This window comes from Amblyraja radiata, chromosome 14 (genome assembly GCF_010909765.2).
Source record: "Amblyraja radiata isolate CabotCenter1 chromosome 14, sAmbRad1.1.pri, whole genome shotgun sequence".
Lineage (NCBI taxonomy): Eukaryota > Metazoa > Chordata > Chondrichthyes > Rajiformes > Rajidae > Amblyraja > Amblyraja radiata.
The window spans coordinates 18,537,614-18,559,556 of NC_045969.1; the positions used below are offsets into that span (position 1 = coordinate 18,537,614).

Genomic DNA, 21,943 nt, shown 5'->3' on the forward strand with positions numbered 1-21,943 from the left:
TATCCACAAAGATGCTGCCTAATACTGTTCTAATTTTAGATGTCCAACATCTGCAGTATTTTGTTTTTGAATTGTATGAATCCACTTGAATGACCACAAATGTTTCAAGTCTTATATTGCTCATAATTATTAATGGAAATGATTCCAAAAAGAGAACAGTAAACATGGCAGGATACATGGAGTATTCCCATGTTACAAGGGTTCTTACTTTCCATGGTAGATTCTAATTATTCATAATAATGTAATTTTGTCCCACTCTTCCAAATCCAACTCTTCACAGGGCCCTGTTTGATGGCTTCACTTTTATCCTTGCCCTGTCACCTTGCATGTTTTTCACATTTCATATGTGTTGCCGGTATTGAATTAAGCAATATAAATAACAAAGCAAAACCTACATTTGGTGGTAACAACTGCGCAGCGATTAACCTCTTCAAGAAGAATGGAAAGAGGGCTCACTTGGCAATTGAGTTTAGAAAGTCAATGCACTAATGATTGTAAACTTTATATACGAGCCAAACAAATCTACAGACTCTTAGGGTAGTTCATTAGATTTACATACAAAATAGGAGCTGGAGGTGATTACACATCCCTTCAAACCATTTAATAAGATCAGGCCCGTAAGAAGCTTTTCAAAAACGGGGGTGGCATGACAGGATTACAAAAATGTAATGTGAAATAATGTGCACGCAGCGCACATCACGAGCGTGAAGCTCGACGTCCCTCGTGGCCGGGGTCGGGCAGTATTGCCATACGTCTTTAATGAATTATACATTAGAGCACCCAGATCCCTCCTCTTACCAGGACTCTGCCCAATGTTACTGAACCTGGAGGCATATGATTAAGAGAAAGATTTATTCCTATTCAGCAATATTTGATCCTACAATCAGGTGGTTTATGGACAAAACAGTCTTTGTTGGAAAATAACAAGCATCTCAATGAAACTTAATTTGAACTTTTTAAAAGTTACCTGGAAAAAACTCTCCACATACTGCAGTAAGTAAATGCCGCAGTCACTGCTGTTATCTTGCTTAGGGACTCTGGGGACCGAGCCTTTCATTGTGTCAATTGTGAAATTGCGCTGTCCTCCTTTTTTCACTTCCCACTCTACCTGTAGATACCTGTTTAAAAAAAAGAGTGGGGGTAAAAGTCATCACATTTTCCTGGTGCATTTCTGCAAACAAGAGGCCTGGAACAATGCCAACTTTGAGTTTGCCAATTATACCACTGTTATCAACAATGATGAAAAGTACAGGAAAGAGGCTGAGCGTGCATCATGGGGTCAGAACAACAACCAATTCCTTGACGTCAGCAATACGCAAGAGCTGGTGGTTGACATGGGGAAGCAAGGTGGTGAACACAAACCTGTCCTCATTAAGTAAGTAAGTAAATTAACCCATTAACCGGAAGTGGCGGCGCCGGGAACGGCTGCGGCTCGCCTGCAGTCCGTTTGTCTTTTACTTTTTTGTGTTGTATTTTTTTTTCGTTTTGTCTAGTTACGTTTTTGGTTTTTAGGTCGTGTTTATGTGGGGTGGGGGTGGGGGGGTGAAACGGGGCTTGCTGTCTCTCCCTACGGGGGAATACGACCTTTTTGTCGTATCCCCCTTCTCTGCCTCCGTCTACACTGAGGCCTAATGGCGGAGCTGGCGACCTCGGGACTCTGGAGGCAGCTGACAGGACTCGCCCTGAGCTCCCGTGAGGGTGGCCCAGCCTGGGGCTGGAACTGCGCTCTCGTGAGAGCGGCCTGGCGAGGGGCTGAGAGACTTTCCCGTGAGGGGCTGTGGCCCGTCGGAGTGGCCCAGCCCGAGGGAGAACGGCACTCACGTCGGAGTGGCCCAGCCCGAGGGAGAACGGCACTCACGTCGGAGTGGCCCAGCCCGAGGGAGAACGGCACTCACGTCGGAGTGGCCCAGCCCGAGGGAGAACGGCACTCACGTCGGAGTGGCCCAGCCCGAGGGAGAACGGCACTCACGTCGGAGTGGCCCAGCCCGAGGGAGAACGGCACTCACGTCGGAGTGGCCCAGCCCGAGGGAGAACGGCACTCACGTCGGAGTGGCCCAGCCCGAGGGAGAACGGCACTCACGTCGGAGTGGCCCAGCCCGAGGGAGAACGGTACTCACGTGAGGGCGATCCGGCTCGGGGCTGGAACGGTGCTCCGGTGGCTGGGACGGCGTTCTGAGGCGGTGACCTGAGTCCTGGGTTGAGCCGCGGGTCAGCGGCTGCGTGTGCTGGACTGGAGGGCGGCAGCTTCGACCACCCCCGGGCCGCGGTGTTTGAACCGGCCCGTTTGCGGGGTTCGGTGAGCCGCGGGACTGTTGGTACCATCGCCCGGTGGGGAATCTCCTCAGCGCAGAGGGAGAAGAGGAGGGAAGAGACAGTAACCCTAAGATTTTTGCCTCCACCACAGTGAGGAGGTGCTTGGAGGATACACTGTGGTGGTGTTAATTTGTGTTTATTGTTGTTTATTATTGTATGATTGTATGTATGACTGCAGGCACGAAATTTCGTTCAGACCGTAAGGTCTGAATGACAATAAAGGTATTCTATTCATTCTATTCTATTCTAATGGAACTGCTGTAGAGATGGTCAATAGCTTCAAACTCCGCAGCATCCATTTCGTCAGCGGCCTAACATTTCACACTTACACCTGCAGTTTCTTGTGTACTTTCTGTAAAGAAGTGTCATCAACACACTGTAGCTTTACTTCTTTTATTCATACTGTAACATTACAGAAAGCACTAGCTGTACGTGGTCTGTCACGGAAACCAGAGAGTAATCAGTGGGTGGGGAGGTTGTAATTATACTTGTGATATGGGGAGTGGTTAGTAGTGATGAGGTAACTATATTAAAGGTACATGCACATGCCATCGACATCCTTCCCCTTAGAAACGAAAGGCAAACAAAATAGTGACAGGGCGACCACGTCTCATGCGCTATAAACGGTTAAGCAAAGTCACCATAGCGGCCAGGCGGCTTGACGACACGTCCCGACCGGGTTCGCATTTCGCCATCTTCCCTCCCTGCAGGAAGAAGTGGAACAGGTGCAGACGGCCGAGCCGGAACGGGGGAGCTCGGAGGGGATGGAGGAGACGAAGATGAAGGAGGGGATGCGGGCACAGCAGCGGGCAGCGCGCGGGCTGGCGAGGGAGGAAGAGCCGGGGGAGGAACGGACTGATAGAGCTGAGAGGGCAGAGACCGAGGCATGCGAGGAGCGGCGGGCGGATGCCGAGACTGCAGCGGGGGAGCAAAAGGGTCCGCGGGCGGTGGTGGAGGCTCGTTGACGAGCCGCAAGTGTTGGCGGGACCGGCGGTAGACGGTTCCCGCATGGTCGACAAGATAGGACCTAGGCGAACCAGCAGAGCCGATGATGGTGGCTAGCCTGGAGTGACCGGAGGGGGATTGCATGCGGACGACCTGACCGGGGAAAAGGCGCGGAAGGGGGCGGCAGGACTTATCATGGGAGCGCTTCTGGACATCGTGCTTGAGGGCAATGCGTTCCTGGACAGCAGCGGGCTTGAGGACGGAGGGCATGAGGGAGCGCTGGGCCACCGGGATCGGGGGTCTGGTGGTGCGAGACATGAGCCGCTGAGCAGGGGAGCCCATGGCAGGGTCGCGGGAGATGTTGCGAAGGTTAAGGAGGGCTAGATAAAAATCGGAGTGAGACAAGCGACACTGTTCCAGCAAGTTCTTTGCACTGCGGACGGCGCGCTCGGCCAGACCGTTGCTTTGCGGGTACTCAGGGCTGCTGGTGAAGTGGCGGAAGTTCCAGCTGGCCGCGAAAGCCCGAAACTCGGAGCTCGTGAACTGACTGCCGTTGTCCGACTGCAGGCTGGCCGGGGAGCCGAAGGTAGAGAAGTGGCGGCGCAGCTTATCGACAACGGCCGAAGAGGTGAGGGAGTGCAGCTGGTCAACCTCGAACCAGTTGGAGTAAGAGTCGACAAGGACCAGGAAGTGTTTGCCTCGCCACTCGAAAATGTCAGTGGCAACCGCCATCCAGGGCAGTTCGGGTGCAGGCTGCTGCAGAAGCGGCTGTCGCTGTTGGTGGGGGGCGAGACTGTTGCAGGTGGAACACGAGGAGACCCTCTCCCGGATGTATTGAGCCATACCAGGCCAGTAGAACTGGCTCTGGGCGTGAGACAACGTGGCCTCGGCCCCAGGATGACCGCGGTGAGCGGCCTGAAAATAGTGGTCGTGCAGCGCAGCAGGCACAACAACCTTGTGTCCTTTCACAACCACGCCGTCGTGCAGCACGAGCTCATCACGGACCAGGAAGTAGGGCACGGCACCAGCCGGCAAAGCGGAACGACGGTCTGGCCAGCCCTGCTGGATGATGGCAGCAAGCTGTTGCAGGGCAGGATCATCGGCAGTGTGCTGGACCAGGGACTTCATCTGCTGCGAAGGGACAATATTTACATTGAGCACCATCAGGTCAGACATTTCATAGGGGTGGCGATCGGTGGACGTTAGCGGGGCGCGGGAAAGCGTGTCGGCCACGAACATGTCTTTGCCCTTACGATAGACGATCTCGAAAGTGAAACGCTGGAGTTGCAGCATCATGCGCTGCAGTCGAGATGAGGCAACATGGATCGGCTTGTTAAGGATGGTGACAAGCGGCTGGTGGTCGGTTTCGACGGTGAAAGTGTTGCCAAGAATGTAGTCCTTAAACTTTGAGCAGGCAAACACCACAGCCAGCAACTCCTTTTCGATCTGAGCATAGCGCTGCTCGGCAGGGGTCATGGTACGGGACGCGTAGGAAACAGGCAGCTGCAAGCCGTCATGGAGCTGTAGACAAGCGGCACCGAGCCCGAACTGAGAGGCGTCGCAGGTGATGATAATGGGACGTTGCAGATCAAAAAATTTGAGTGTGGGGGTACTGATCAGCCTGGATTTTAGGATGTCGAAAGCTTTCTGGTGCTGAGGGAACCAAGCCCAGGCCATGTCCTTCTTTGTCAAATCCCTCAGGGGTGCGCTAAGCTCGCTGAGGTCGGGGATGAACTTCCCCAGATAATTAACCATGCCCAGGAAACGTTGCAGGCTGGGCACATCAGTAGGTGTTTTCTGCGGGTCGGGTTTCAGCCCCGAGGCTGTGAATACGTCCATCATATGTGACCTCCGGGACGCGGAATCGGCACTTCTTGGGGTTTAGTTTCAAGTTGATCTTCCGGGCCCAGTCTAGGACTTGGCGGAGGTTGAAGTCGTGCTCGGCGACATCCTTACCGTAGACCAGGATGTCGTCAACGATGATGGCACACGGTAGACCGGCAAACAGCTGCTCCATTGTCCGCTGGAACACCTCGCTGGCAGAGTTGATTCCGAATGGCATCCGGAGGAACCTAAACCTGCCGAAGGGGGTGCTGAAAGTAGTCAGGTAGGAGGACTGCTCGTCAAGCGGTATCTGCCAGAAGGAGCTCTTGGCATCAAGGACAGAAAAGATTGTGGCCGGACCAACCTGCGTTTGATGGCAAGGTTCAGGTCTTTGGGGTTGATGCAAATGCGCATTTCGCTTTTGTCCTTTTTCGCGGCAACAACCATGGTGGAGACCCACCTGGTGGGTTCGCTGACCGCCTTTAGGATGCCCATTTGTACCATGCCGTGCAGCGTCGATTCCACTTTGTTCTTCATGGCGAAGGAGACACGGTGTGGTGCACGGATCACAGGCTCGACCTTGCGGTCGACAACAATCTTGTAGCTCGCCCAGCTCTTCATCAAAGCGGTCAGGATATTCGATCAACGGGTTCATTAGGGCCTGCACCTTGTGGATGTCACGGTGGAAGGAGACCAGGCCCAAGTCCTGGCATGCTTGGATGCCCAACAGGGTAATACAGTTGGAATCGAGAAGATAGAAAGTGAGGGGCCGAGAGGTCTCCAGTATCTTGCAGTGCAGAGTTGCCTTTCCCACAGGAACAAGCACCCCTCCCCCGTATGCATGCAAAGTGGAGCGATCAGAAGTAACTTGCTCATTAGTTCTTATCTTCCTGAAGAGACTTGTTGACATTACATTTGCAACGGCCCCGGTATCAATCTTCGCGGTGAAGGTCGAGTTGTGCACAGTTACACGAACTGAAGGGTCTGTTATCACAGCAGGTGCGTCCAACAGAGAAAATATGCTGGTCTCCCCCTGAGAGGAACCCGAGTCAGACACAGGGAGTTCGTTGGGCTGGTACTGGGAACCGAGCTCGCTATCAGCTTGCTCCAAGTTGTTTAACATACGCCTTGGAGCAGCAACAGGCTTCCCACGGGAACGGCAGGCAGCAGAAAAATGGTTCAATTTCCTGCAGTAGTTGCATGTTTTACCCAAGGCAGGGCATACATTGAACTGATGAGTGGAAAAGTTACAATTGGGGCACCTATGCTGGGTACGTCCCCCGGGAGCAGTGCCGGACCCCGGTGGTCGTGGCGGGGTCGTGTTCCGCCGACGGCTAGTAACGCTGGCATAGTTAATGTCGTGATCAGCCGGTGACACCGCCGAGGTGACAGCTTCGGCCAAACGGCAGGCATGCATAGCCTCATTAAAGGACAGGTCGGGCTTGCGCAAAAGTTCAGCCCTTAGCTTTTCATCGCGGAGACCATAAACCAGAAGGTCCCTGCTCAGTTCCTCGGGGGTCAGCGTGTCAAGGCGGCACCGCCTGGCCAGGTGCCGCAGCGCAGCGACGTAATTCTCAGCAGATTCACCAGGGTGCTGACGCCGCCCGAACAGTTTAAAACGTTCTAAGATGCAGTTAGAGGGAATGTCGCAAATCGCGGTAAACTTAGCCAATAAACATACCGGGTCCCGAGCAGATTCACCCGCAGCGTAGACGAAGAAGTCTGACCGTTCCAGGGCATCGGGACCAGCCAGGTTGAGAAGCAGAGAAGCTTTGACCTCTGAGGTTGCGGCAGGATGAGCGATTGTGACATAGTGGTCGAAGTCACGTCTAAAGACATCCCATCGATGGGCAATGTCTGAATCGAAAACGAGCACATCGGCTTTGTGGCAAGAAGTGGCCATAACAAGGAAATAGAGACTAGGAACAGGAAACTGGGGCAAAACTAAAGAAACAACCGATAAACAGGAGGAGCAAGGGTAAGAGGTATGACACCATGTAAAGAAGTGTCATCAACACACTGTAACTTTACTTCTTTTATTCATACTGTAACATTACAGAAAGCACTAGCTGTACGTGGTCTGTCACAGAAACCAGAGAGCGATCAGTGGGTGGAGAGGTTGTAATTATACTTGTGATATGGGGAGTGGTTAGTAGTGATGAGGTAACTATATTAAAGGTACATGCACATGTCATCTACACTTTCCACCTACATTTCATCTCTGTACCTGCCATTTCTCTGCCCACATTTCCAACTGATCTATAGCTTACTAAATCCTTGGACATCCTTCCTCACTATCTACAACTCCACCAAAATCATTACTCCGGCAACATCATTGCTCAATTATGAACAATTTTGAAAATGATTTTTTTTTAAAAGCTTTTTAAAAATAATATAAACACTGCCAATGTTCAAATATTGTTAATGTATTAACCATAACCAAAATGTTCCCTCCATATTTTAAAATCTTTCACTGCTTTATCGTTTTGAAAATTAAGAGACAATCTTAAGCACCCACATCTTCATCTCCAACATGGTTAAGGCGAGCGTATGAATTTTAATCATATGAAATACTGCTGGAAATTATTAACTCCAAAATTAGAGCATGACATAATAAAATTGTTTGCTTGCCCAAAAGAATATATCACCCAATTCAAGTTATTTCCTTTAATGCATTATTGATACAATTTTTAAACAAGTTATGTTCCAACCTATTTGATCGTTGATGCAATTTTCTTCCAAGACCTTTTCACATTAAAAACAGAATTGCAGTTGTAAAAAATAACCTCCTCTGTTTGTTTCATCTGTGCTCCCTTAAATGGCTAAGTGATAGGGATAGGGTCAGCAAATGGACATTCATACAAGCCACATGCCATACTGGTTTCTGTACTCTTCAGTCAACAATGTACCTACAATTGGGGTATACGAATGTTAACTAGGATTGGGACCACTGCCTGAATTTTCCACGATAAAGCAGAAGCTGATACAAGCTGTCTCAATATAATGTCTCAGATGAAACAAGATGAGTATAATTGTGCTAAAAGTTATTTTGTACATTTAACAGGGTGGATACCACATTTGTGAATATGATGTTTGTTATAATTGAAAGACAAAAAAAATTAACGTCTGATTAATGTTCCATGAAAACAAACAGATATTATGTTTCTGCCATACTCTAACAGATAGCCATATTTTACAGATACTCACTCTCGCAAAATCTTCACTGTGTGCAATTGTGAAGCTGCTCTTAAAGAGTCCATTATAAGAATACATGGCCTGAGGAAAAAAATTGAAAATATCAGTTATCAAAACTCATTTCATTTTTTTTTTTAAAGCAGAGACTGAAATGGTTTTGTACAAATGAATCAACTGCACCATTTCCCAATGAAAAATACTAATTACCATTTGAGCCTATTAGATAACTATTATTCCTTGATTTTGGAAACATTTAGATTGGAAAGGTTTAGTTTCAATTTGCAAAGCCACAGAAATTAGGATTATTTTTCTTTGTAGCAAATCTGAAAGTTTCTTTATATAGAGAGCTTGCAACAAAGAGACAGATTGTGTAGATAGTAAGAAAACACAAAATTAATGAAGACCAATGGGTAAACTGAAACACTTTCTCATCCGCAATTTTATTTTAAAAAGCCATGTGCAATCGTACATCTATACTTTGTAAACCAACCATACAAACTTGGAAAGAGGGGATTTTTTTCTTATCAATTATTAAAGAGCTCCTTAATATTAGACATAATGCATTGTATGGACAAAGATATGAACCCGTCCCTGAATTCTTCAACTGCAACGTTCTGCTCCATACTGAATACAAATGGCAAGTATGTGTTTCTAATCTCACAACTGCATGCATTGAAGGCCACTATGGTCATTACTGGGTCCTATTTTTCCCTGGTTACTGGCTTGTCCTATTATGCATAAAAAAAGAGATTACGCATAATCTTGTCTACCAGTGTCATTCTGTGACAAAGCTTAGCACTATTGTTTAAGTATCTCCCCATGTACATTCTATATTCCGGTAGGGCCTCGCTTGTGTTCAGTTCTTTAAACCTGAGATATGATGGGGGGGGGGGGGGGGTGGTTAATCCAACCTCTATGCCTTTGACATTTGGGTTCCTTTTTAATTGTTCAATTTAACTTTTACCATAATAGAAATACACTGGGCCTGAAGTCTTAATATTTCACATTTGTCTGCAAATATCTTTTGCCAAGTCCGATCTTATCATGTCAAAATCAGACCTCCCAATTCACAACCGTAATTTATTGTGTATCCTTTCCCTTCTTCATAGAGCCTTACAGACTTGGCAGCATATTGGCGTAGTTGGTAGAGCTGCTGCCTCAAAGCGTCAGAGAGCCAAGTTTGATCCTCTCCTTGGGTGCTGTTTGCACGGATTGGCATGTTCTCCCTATGACTGTGTGGATGTCCTCCGGGTGCCCCGGTTTCCTCCCACATTCCAAAACATGCAAGTTGGGCGGTTATTTGGCCTCGGTAAATTGCCCCTAGTGTGCAGGGAGTAGATGCGAAAGTGCGACAACATAAAACTAGTGTGAATGGATGATCTCTGGCCGGTATGGACGGTGGATCGAAGGGTCTTTTTCCATGCTGTATCTTTCAATCAATGATTCAATCAAACCTTAGTCATTTTTTACAAAATGTTTGCCACCGTGCCTCCACTTGCCTCACTACATTCTGAAAGATTACGATTCCATAGAACATTATCCCAGGAGGGAAATAGATATGCTTTCATCCCTTCCCATCTAAATTTTAGCACAGAAAGCTCTTCTGAATTTAAACATCTTGAATCCTCTCGGTAGTTCACTATATTCTGATTGACATGAAAATCCACAGCTATCTTCAGTAATGTCCTGAAAGAATCAGTTCTGAAACATGCCAGAATTGGATGGCATGAACAATTCTCCAAAGAAGGTCTTATTCATCCCACATTAGAACAACAAATTTGGAGTTTAGTTCTTAACTTCAGGACTGTGTGAGAAGATTAGTTGTAAAATGTAAAACTTGCTAATGCCAAAATATTACAGCTAGATTCAAACTAAATATCAAAGGGACTGCTCATTATATCGTGGCATTCATCAAAACATTGCTATCTTCAAAAAGAATGGAAATCTATTTCCAACAATCCATTGCATGGAATCAAAATCAATTAGGAAATAATAACCAATGCAACTTACTGTTTGAGTATCTTAATTTTTTGTTGCTGTAAGTTCTTTGGTACTTTTATACATTCCTGTAAAAAAAAAAAAAATTCTAAAAAGGTAGTTCTATTCTGTTAATTGGTAAATGTAGCATACAACATGACACATAGTTTGGCAACCGCTCTGCCCAAGGCTGCAAAAATTACAAAGAATTGTGGATGTAGCCCAGTCCATCAACCCATAGGCCCCATCTGAAGTATACCTCACTGTATACTTCAGGCAGCATCACTGGAGAAAATGGACAAATGACGTTTCGGGTCGGGATCCTTCTTCAAACGTATTCAGTCTGAAGAAGGGTCCTGACCCGAAACATCACCCATTCTTTTTCTCCCAAGATGCTGCCTGACCAGCTCCAGCACTGGGGTGGGAGATTAGTTACTCCAGCACTGGGGTGGGAGATTGCAACCTTCACATGGTCCACCCTGTTTCGACTAATGCAATCAACCCGACGTGCACAAACAAATTCCTTCTCTCCAGAGATGCTGCCTATCCCGCTATATTAATCCAGCTTTTTGTGTCTATCTTCGATATTAAAATTGAACTCTCCAACTTTAGTTAACACCACTTATTCCCCCCCCCCCCCCCCACCTTTTTATTTCTCCCTTCTCTTCCCTGTGCCCCACTCAGGTGCGTATCCAATCCTCCCACTGTCCTGGACCCCTATCCCCTGCTCGTTCTTTCCCGCAGTTTCATATTTCACTCCTCTTCTATTCTTATCCGACACCCTTTTGTCTCCTTTTCATCGCAAACCTATTTCCACCTACCTGTCAATGAAACCCTCCCTCTCCTAAATCTACGTAGGCTTTGTCCTGCCCCACCTCTTTTCCAGCTTTCTCCTCCCCTACTCCAATCACTCTGAAGAAGTCCCGAAATGAAATGTCACGTATGCATGTCCTCCAGAGATCCTGCCTGACATATAGGAGTTACTCCTGTGGTATTTTTTTACTCCTGTGGCATTTTTTTACTCCTGTGGCATTCTCAGACATCATGATTTCCAAAATCTTGTGTCTTAATGACCCAGTAATGAAATTCAATTTTATTTGCCTTGCACACTGCTCCGCTGAAACAAAAATACAAAGTAAAGTCTGACAATAACTCCAGATCTTTTCCAGCTTTTCAAACAGTGGCTACATTTTCTATGTAATTACTTTTAAATGAATTTTGAAGAAAAACAGTCCATTTCCAAGAGAAAAACTATTTAGAAATGAGACTAAATCACCATTACTTTTACCTGTATGCTGGGACCGGGTGAAACTATAGGAGTTGCACAGGGAACAGTGCTGGAATCTTTATCTGAAATAAACAAAATTTGGTTTGAATATTATTCCAGAGGTATGGCGGGGCATACAAGACATCACAAATTACAGAGGCTGTGCCACAACGACAGAAGACCTGAGTGCGCCGCTGGCAGAGAAGCTAAATTGCTTCTTTTCCCGCTTTGAAACATCACAACAGCAGCACCCATCTGCTACAGCCCTGCTCCCACCCTCACCTGGCTCCTGTACTACTCCACTCACTGTAAGGGAGAACGATGTCAGACGGGTGCTCCTGGCAGTGAACCCCAAGAAGGCTGCCGGCCCGGATGGAGTGCCTGGTAGGGTGCTTAAAGCGTGTGCCCACCAGCATCTTCACCAGAATCTTCAACCTCTCCCTGGACCAGGCAGTTATCCCGTCCTGCCTAAAATCAGCCACAATCGTCCCAGTGCCGAAGAAGTCTCCCATCACCAGCCTAAATGATTACCGTCCCGTGGCCCTCACTCCGGTAATCACGAAGTGCTTCGAGAGATTGGTCCTCCAGCACATCAAGGACTATCTCCCTCCAGACTTCGACCCCCACCAATTCGCCTATCGCCCAAACAGATCCACAGAAGACGCCATCACCGTAGCTCTCCACTCTGTGCTGAGCCACCTGGAGCAGGGGCAGAGCTACGTCCGGATGCTCTTTGTGGATTACAGCTCAGCTTTCAATACTATCATTCCGGACATTCTCATCGACAAACTGGTCACTCTCGGCCTACCCACTCTCACATGTGCCTGGATAAAGGACTTCCTCACCAACCGGCCCCAGACTGTGAGACTCGGCCCCCACCTCTCCTCCACTCGCATGTTGAGTACCGGCTCCCCACAGGGCTGTGTGTTAAGCCCCCTCCTATACTGTCTCTACACCCACGACTGTAGTCCGGCCCACAACAACAACCGCATCGTCAAGTTTGCTGACGACACTACAGTAGTCGGACTCATCTCAAGGGGAGACGAGGCAGCCTATAGAGAGGAAGTCCTGAAGTTGACAGCCTGGTGCTCAGAAAACAACTTGGCTCTGAACACCAAGAAAACAAAAGAGCTCATTGTCGACTTCAGGAGGCACAGCACCGACTTAGCCCCCCTATACATCAACGGCGAGTGTGTGGAGAGGGTCTACACCTTCCGGTTTCTCGGCGTCCTCATCTCCGCTGACATCTCCTGGACAGACAACATCAAGAAGGCTCAGCAGCGGCTGCACTTCCTGAGGGTCCTCAGGAAGCACAACCTGGATTCCAGCCTGCTGCTGACCTTCTACCGCTCGTCCATTGAGAGCCTGCTGACATACTGCATTACAGCATGGTACGGCAGCTGCACCATGGCAGACAGGGAGAGGCTTCAGAGGGTAGTTAGGGCAGCACAGAAGATCATTGGCTGCCCTCTCCCCTCCCTGATGGACATTTACACCTCCCGCTGCCTCAGCAGGGCGAAGAACATCATCAAGGACAGCTCCCATCCTGCATTTGGCCTGTTCGACCTGCTGCCCTCAGGGAGGCGCTATAGGTGCATCAGAACAAGGACAAATAGACTCAAGAACAGTTGCTTTCCAAAAGCTATAACCTCTCTGAACTCACACATGCACTAACTTCACAGCCTAACCCCCGGACTTCCATCTATCCACCTACTGTAATTTGTACTGTAACTGTAATTTTTAATATGTGCAATAACCCATACTGTATATAGGAATCCTATTTATTCACTCTATTCACCCATTGTCTTTTTATAGATATGTATATAGCGCCGCAGAACTGTGCACCTTCCCGTTTATTTATTTTTTTGAACTAATTACATGTCTGCACTGAGTACGAGCTGCTTTTAATCTCATTGTACATGTGTATAGTGACAATAAAATGGCATTCTATTCTATTCTAAAGTAATTACCATAAGCAAATCAACACCGACCTGGATGGCATTATATGCTAATCACCACCATACTGAATTAATCCATAATATCATGTATAATATGTCATTACAGTGAATAATTACAAGTTGCTCATGACTGCCCATTTTTCTAATGAAAGGAGCTGCCGCACATAAATTAAATTATATGGAAAGATCAACATAAAAGGAGTTGCAAATAAATATTTTGAAAGAAAAAGGCTTCTTGGGGCTTCAGCATAATTGAGAAAACTGGCAGGGGATGACCATAAAGTAAGAAGCAAGCATAAAAAATGCATAAATAACCATGAATATAGCATTTTAGGGTTAAACAAATGTTGAAAGGATGAGCTTTTATACAATGGTACACAAAAATGCTGGAGAAACTCAGCGGGTGCAGCAGCATCTATGGAGCGAAGGAAATAGGCAACGTTTCGGGCCAAAACCCTTCTTCAGACTGAAGAAGGGTTTTGGCCCGAAACGTTGCCTATTTCCTTCGCTCCATAGATGCTGCTGCACCTGCTGAGTTTCTCCAACATTTTTGTGTACCTTCGATTTTCCAGCATCTGCAGTTCCTTCTTAAACATCTTTTATACAATTTTGTTTGACCTATTTTTTCACGTTTGATTTCTTCACTAAAGTGATTAATTACATGGCTTTGGAAAAAAATATGTTCAACGTGTTTTGGTTTCAGCCAGTGTCTATTTTTAATTTGAGTGGGGTTTAAGAGGCTTTTTAGATAGGCACATTGATACATAGAGAATGAAATAGTGTGCAGGCAGATAGGATTAATTTATCTTGACTTCATGTTCAGCACATACATTGTGGGCTGTGGTGCTTGTTCCAGTGCTGGGCTGTTCTATTCTTCTAATTCACTGCAGAATGCAATTAGGACCACTGGTGTATTTATACTGAGATAAATATTAAAATTATAGTAGGCTTGTTTATACAAACTATAAATTAAAATATATTAAAGAATAATAAAACAACAAATATGCAATTCAAAGGCATGGGTCTCTTACCTTCTGAATCCTCTGATGGCATACTCTGAGAGGTATTCCTATCAGTTTCATCTGGTGGTAATATGTGGTCTTTGCTCACGGTTTCACTATTTGAATGTGTGGAAGATGGACTGGTCTTTGGTTCATTGGCTAGATCAGATTCATAAACTATTTTGTCTAACCCAGGAAAACAAATAACAGCTAGGTACCAATGAGACCTGGAAGGTAATATGACAGAAATAACTTGTTTATTTAAATGCATTTTACCAATTTACCAATTTAACCCTCGTTCACAGTTACTAATAATTAATATCCAAATGTCCCTTCAGCCTTCATCTGATGATCTGGTCAAATGGAGAAATCTGTCACCTGTACAGCTAAAACACAGCATTCCACATTTCTTGTCACTATATTCGATTTGCCAAGTGTAAGATACAAAAACAGGTAACTAAAAGTATAGCTTATCTTAATAAAAAACTATTTCTAGTGTTAACACATCAATGTTAGACAGTTCTTGCACAAAAACAAAAAGATTGCAGATACTGCTAAATAATAATATTTCAGTTAAGTCACACCACTTCACCAGATTATATAAGTATTTCAGAAACATCTGCTTTTCAACAAAAAGCATACTCACTCTTCATTAACAGGTACAAATATGAAATCCTTTGTAAAGATATCCACATGACGAGTCCACGTTTTCACACGTTGATGCCTCTTGTGCTGTATTCTACAAAGGCAACACAACATGCAACTCAGTCGAGGAATAAATTACACATTTGCTACCGAGTGTTATTTGCAAATAAACAAAACACTACAATGGAATTGTTGAATGAAAACAAAACTGATGGAGTAGCTCAACTCAGCGGGTCAGGCAGCATCTGTGGAGGAAATTAGGACAGTCACCGTTTCAGCTCAAGACCAAGGTGAAGAGTCCCAACCTGAAAATTTGTCTGTTCATTTCCCTCCACAGATTCTGCCCGTGTTCCTTGAGCAGTTTCATTAAAACAACATCAAAACTTACAAAAGTATGTAGAAATCATGGTAAATTTACTTACGAGAGATTATTCGCCTCCTCTGATTCAGCATTACCCTTTCGGGTCAGGCGTCGATAAAAAAAGCTACTAAAAATGTGAGTACGCTCAGCAAGCTCTTTGGGTGCTTTCTTGAGCAACAGGTACCTTTTAGAATATAGAAATGATTTATGTAAATGCATTTGTGATAATGTGGCTAAATTTTGCATTGAGCTTTTTATATTGAAAAATGAACAACATGTTTTGGTAGAACTCGTCTCAGAATCAATAATTCACTTAAAAACATTAATGCCAGACGTATTACATAAAAGGAAAAGCTGCTCTATTAATCAACTATGAATTATTAAGCAGTCTACATTATTTGCAGGTAGTTAACCTGTGTAAAATGGAATTATTACACATTGATCAAAATTAACGATGTGCAAATAAAGCTTTACAAACTTAACTCTCATAATAGCACTGCAAAAAGGTCAACTTTTTCTGTCCATGCCAGGACTATTGGAATTAACCACATTTCTTCACAGATGATCCAAATTTCAGCATTGGTTTTATGTTCCATTGCTGCCAGCAGCACTTGCACATAATCAGTAACCAACTCCTCATGCAGCCCAGCAGGTCAGCAGTTTTCCTAGCCTGCACAGTGAGAAATCTACCCACTAGGTTTAATCTGATGCAAGTACTGTTCATGGGGTCATAGAGTGATACAGTGTGGAAACAGGCCCTTCGGCCCAACTTGCCCACACCGGCCAACAATGTCCCAGCTGCACTAGTCCCACTTGCTGCGCTTGGTCCAGATCCCTTCAAACCTGCACAATCCATGTACCTGTCTAACTGGTAGACACAAAATGCTGGAGTAACTCAGCAGGTCGGGCAGCAACTCTGGAGAGAAGGAATGGGTGACGTTTCAGGTCGAGACCCTTCTTCAGATTGATGTTAGGGGAGTGGGCGGGACAGAGATAAAATGTAGTCGGAGACAGTAAGACTAGTGGATTTAGGAAGGGGATGGGGTTCGAAACAGAGGGGAAGCAAGGGCTATTTGAAGTTAGAGAAGTCAATGTTCATACCGCTCGGGTGTAAGCTACATGGAGGAGGCCCAGGACAGAAAGGTCAGATTGGGAATGGGAGGGGGAGCAACTGGGAGATCAGGTAGGTTGAGGCGGACTGAGCGGAGGTGTTCAGCGAAACGATCGCCGAGCCTGTGCTTGGTCTCGCCGATGTGCAGAATTGGACACCTGGAACAGCGGATACAGTAGATGAGGTTGGAGGAGGTACAAGTGAAACCAAAATGTATAAAAATAGCCTGTATTAAAATCTGACAATGTGCACTTTAACCACATATGTTTTTTTCTATTACAAATCTCAAATTGTGGAGTACAGAGGCAAATAAATTAAATTTATTTGTCCCAAACATTATGGAGACCACTTTATATTCCCAGTTCCCTTGTAACTGTAGTGGATTTCCTGCAATACTAATGACAGTAATCCAAATGTTGCAAGCATATTAGCTACACAGATTTATAAAAATAATTATACGGTACAGAAATGAATAATTTGGAATGCAATTTTATATTAATGAATATTTTGTCACTAAATGGTAACATGAAGATGAAAAAGAGGGTGGAAACCAAAAAGATTGAGACACTGGATTCAATCGTCAAGGATAAAAACACCCCTGTAATGTAACACACTTTACAATATTAGTAATCAGGTCCATTACATACAAGGTTCACACATTGTTAATGTGATCCAATTTCCATGTTAAAAATACAATGGCAGACCTGGTTCAGTTAGCAGCACCCATCCCACAAGAGGAAACAGGCAATAGTTGCGAAATACATTGCTTTTGTTCTACACATCTCTGTCCTAACTGTGCTCATCCTTGAAACTGGTTTTGGTTTTTGTTTTTCTTGTCCCAGTTCTGAAATGTTGACGGATACTCTTTCCACAGATGCTGCCTGATCTGCTGTTTTTTCCATTTGACTGAAATCTGGCTTGCATTTAGTGACACACTAATGTCAACTACCAATAGTATCATATCAATAGTATGCAGTTACGTTTCTTAGGACACTTGGGATGAATAAAGATTTTCTATGACAAAGGGGGCTGCAAGGTTATTCCTAAAGTAATTATCTTCTATAGGAATATGAGGACGTGATAACCTGAGAAATATATCTAGTCACTGGAAGAAATGTGGCTGTTAATAAAACCCAGTTGAGTACAAATGATTTTTGAAGGAACAACACACTGATTTAATCAAATCAGCCTAACACAAATGATTTAGAAATTTTCAGTTGTAAAATTTGGTAGAGTTAACTTCTTATTTGTGTACTTAAATTACTTTTGAGAAAGGTAAAAAAATATGTCTTTGAGCAGAAAAGAACACACATGCTAAAATTTGTGACTACACTAGTAATTCTGTTTAATGATGCTACGCAGGAATAATTATTATGAATTGCTGATTTTTTCTTAACACTGGCAATTTTATCTCTAATAGAGTAGGTGCACTTACAAAATATCTGGAGAATGTAAAATATAAAGACAAGGCTTACTTTAAATAAAAGTCAATGATGACATCATTGAGAAACTCTCCCTCTTCCAAGCATTCTAAATCTTCAGTTGTAACTGCAAGTCCTCCTTTGGTTGGTGGAGGAGGGAAAACTATTATTCTAGGAAGAGTGAAAAACATATTTTAGAACATTTCCTTTGCCTGCATTCAGTTACAATTATCTGGATAAAATCATTTTTAGTTTTGCAACATAAACAAATACCTATACATGAATTTCTTAGGTTATGCAATGATTCTGTTCCTGTGAACTGTCCATAAGCTAATTTTTCCCTAAATCCAAGTTTTTTTTAAATCGTATCACCATGCATACAACTGGTATAATTTTTTTCAATTCATTGAACAATCACCCTAACACTACCCATAATTAAATATTGGAATATATGCTAGATCCAATCATTATTAATATGATTAAATATTTTATTATTCTTGTTACTATCTTAAAATCCGTGGAAGGATTTACGTAAACTTGGACTTCTATAAATCGGTTAATTCACAACCCGGGGAGCCTGGTACAGGTGCACAACCTTTTATCCGAAAGCCTTGTGACCAGACACTACTCGGATTTCGGAATTTTTCGGATTTCCGAATGGTAGATTTTTAGCGTAGATTAGGTAGGTAGCGCGGGCGGCTTGAAAAGTCTGGAGCGGCTGCCTCCTCCCCGGAGACCGGGGAATCATTGTAAATCATTGCTTAAATGTTAGTCAGTTAGTTTGGAGGGATTTTATGTGGTGGGGGGGGGGGGGTGAAGGGGGAAACTTTAATTCTTAGTCCCCTACCTGGTCGGAGAGGCGGGGAGCGGGCGATGCCTTACCGGGTCTCCGTGCAGTAAGCTCCAGAGCGCTGTGGCCGCCGACTCCCAACATCGCGGAGCTGGGGCTGCGGGCGGCGCCGGTTTGAGGTCCGACCCCGGCAACTCTACCCCTGGCTGCGCGGCGCTCCAAATCCAGCGCCGCCCGCGGCCGAACGCCGCAGCCCCAGCTCCACGATGTTGGGAGTCGGCGGCGTCGCAGCGCTGGGATACCAGCGGGGAGCGGGCAATGCCTTACCGGGTCGCCATGCGGTAAGCTCCGGAGCGCTTTGGCCGCCGACACACAACATCGCGGAGCTGGGGCTGCGGGCGTCCGGCCGCGGGCCGCGCTGGATTTGGAGCGCTGCGCAGCCAGGGGTAGAGTTGCCGGGGTCGGAGCTACAACCGGCGCCGCCCGCGGCCGGACGCCCGCAGCCCCAGCTCCGCGATGTTGGGAGTCGGCGGCCACAGCGCTCCGGAGCTTACTGCACGGCGACCCGGTAAGGCATTGCCCGCTCCCCGCCTCTCCAACCAGGTAGGGGACTAAGAATTAAAGTTTTCCCCCTTCACACCCCCCCCCCCCCCCCCCCTTTCACATAAAAGCCCTCCAAACTAACTGACTAACACTTAAGCAATGATTTACAGATGTTTAAGTGTCTCCCCGGTCTCCGGGGAGGAGGCAGCCGCTACAGTAGTACAGACCTGGGTTGACCGTGGGTCGTTTCGGGTCAAGTTTGGCGCCAAACGCGAGCTTTGGTGTGCAGACGACATCCTGGAAAAAATGTCCGGTTTTCGGAGCTTTTCGGTTTCCGGAACTCCGGATAAAAGGTTGTGCACCTGTACTAGCGAAATTGCTAAATGGCAGGATTTGCTCATTCATTTATTAATTGGTTAAAGGCTAGTGAAAGGGACAAAATGTTGCATATTAAATTTGATAATATATATAATTATATATTGCTAATCCATGTGACCCCTAACATTTCCTTGTACTTGATAATCATCAGCTACCCTGCATTGAATAAGAAATCTCCCAAAATTAAAAATAACTAAATTACATAATTTGTAAAGATCGTGGAAGAAAAAAAAATCAGTGATAATGGTAACACAAGATACATCACAATGCATCTGCTAACAGTTCAAATTTTGCTTCTTTAAATCAATCAACACATTCACTGAACATGCGGTTGCCCCAAGTACAAATTTATCTTTCACTAATCACTCCTGGTCAATTTGTTCCTCCAGATCAGCACCACTGGTTACAGCATTGTCTCATTACATGGTGGGAGGGCAATGAAGAGTGAATGATCACCAGTGCCAAGCAACAGTAAATAAATGATATTTGGATGAGCCTTATCTCAAATATTCATGTTTGCATGTCTCAGTGAGAAATGTGCATATTTTTAAAAACTCTTAAAATATACATTTAAAAATGAAATCACAAGAACACGTTGAAAAATGTTAAATCATTAGCCATTGAGTAAAAATGTAAATTATTGTCAATGCTCATTAATCCAACACAATCTATTACACCTTGTATATATCAGAGTACTGTTTTATGATCTTGGAGGTAACTGGCTTAATGTCAGGATTGAATGCTTAGCATTAGACAAGTGAACTACACTGACACAGTCCTTTGTAACTGCCAGCCATTTCTCCTTTTGATCTAGAGTATCACTAACCATAAAGCAACAAACAGTGACCCCCTAAAGCTTTGAGAGGTGAAGTTCGGAAACTTTACCCTGTTACAAATCGCTCATCTGCACAGCAGAGACTTTTGTCTGGTGAATTGAATGGACTTCCTCTTTACATCGTGCATACACGTTTGTATAGATTATAAAACAAGTGAATGATGGCTGCTTAAAACAGAGGGCATTTATACACAATATATGATGCACAAATTACACTTTATTAAAAGATAAACGCAAATCAGGGACATAAGTACCAGTTTATCATAAAATTGTTCCTTGATTCTTTGTGTAAAACATGCATGAATGAAGGCGAGATCTGCTAATAAAAACATTTTCCGAAAAGATAACAGATTAATTTTTGTATATATATAGAAATTGTTTTAAATAAATCATGTAATTGTTAAAATTACGATTCACAGTTTCTGTGCTAAAGTTATTACCTCATACTTTCTGAATGGCTGCGTAAGAAGCATAGTAAGCTGATCATATAACTGAGAATGGGTGGGACAATCATAGATGTTATTTGACATTATCTCACACTTTCTATCACTTTTTTTCCTCAAGCCTTTGTTCACCCATCTGCAAATAAAACCACCATCAATGAGCAGCACAGTAGGACAGCTGGTGGAGCTGCTGCCTCACAGCGCCAGAGATCTGTATTCAAACTGGATCTCAGATGCTGTCTGTGTGGAGTTTGCATGTTCTCTGTGGCTACATAGGTTTCCTCCGGATGCTCCCGATTCCTCCAACATCCAAAGACGTGGAGGCTTGTAGGTTAATTGGCCTCTGTAAATTTTCAGAAATTCTTCAGAAAGGTTATCTTCAAATTGAAGTATAGCCTCTCTCTTGTTCTGGACTGATATCCAACAGATGTGTTTATGCCAAACTTTGGTTCAAAGGTCTTTAGTGTCTTCTAATGGACTCGTGTTCTCAATGCTCAACTAAGTTGCAGCACTAAAGGACCTGTCCCACTTGGACAACATTTTAGGCAACAGCCTGAAGAGGTTGTCGCGTCGTCGTCGGGTCATGACGCAAGGTGATGCATGTAGTGACGAGCGGGTGATGCGCGGTGTCTCCCTGCCGCCCCTGGATTTTGGAATGTTCAAAATCCTGGGGCGACATCTGGGCGTCTCATCATGTCGTGCGCCCTTGTCACACGCTGACGTATGCTGTCCTGCGGGTGAGGGTTAGGGTCCACAGATTGGCTGTAAAATATTCTTCCTTCAATCCATGGTTTTTAAACATTAATATATTTAAATGAATACAATAAAATCAATTGTGTAAATGAAAATATGTCTGAGTTGTTCAGTTTTATTTACAGATGTGTTGGTCCGCTTCCAGATCCAATTACCGTCTCTAACTTTTCACAGGGATGGATT

At 45.0% G+C, this 21,943-nt stretch overlaps 1 protein-coding gene across 7 annotated transcripts in view; it reads right to left on the reverse strand.

Annotated features, from left to right (window-relative positions):
* senp7 (SUMO specific peptidase 7) overlaps positions 1–21,943 on the reverse strand; it is an 86,461-nt gene that overhangs the window by 1,457 nt on the left and 63,061 nt on the right. For all 7 annotated transcript variants that reach the window (XM_033032696.1, XM_033032695.1, XM_033032694.1 and 4 more), the window contains 8 exons: positions 18,073–18,189; positions 15,548–15,670; positions 15,127–15,219; positions 14,511–14,707; positions 11,543–11,604; positions 10,288–10,343; positions 8,290–8,358; positions 968–1,118 (listed from right to left, as the gene is read on the reverse strand). In XM_033032696.1, the coding sequence (XP_032888587.1) occupies positions 968–1,118; positions 8,290–8,358; positions 10,288–10,343; positions 11,543–11,604; positions 14,511–14,707; positions 15,127–15,219; positions 15,548–15,670; positions 18,073–18,189 (868 nt within the window). The remainder of the gene's footprint in view (positions 1–967; positions 1,119–8,289; positions 8,359–10,287; positions 10,344–11,542; positions 11,605–14,510; positions 14,708–15,126; positions 15,220–15,547; positions 15,671–18,072; positions 18,190–21,943) is intronic.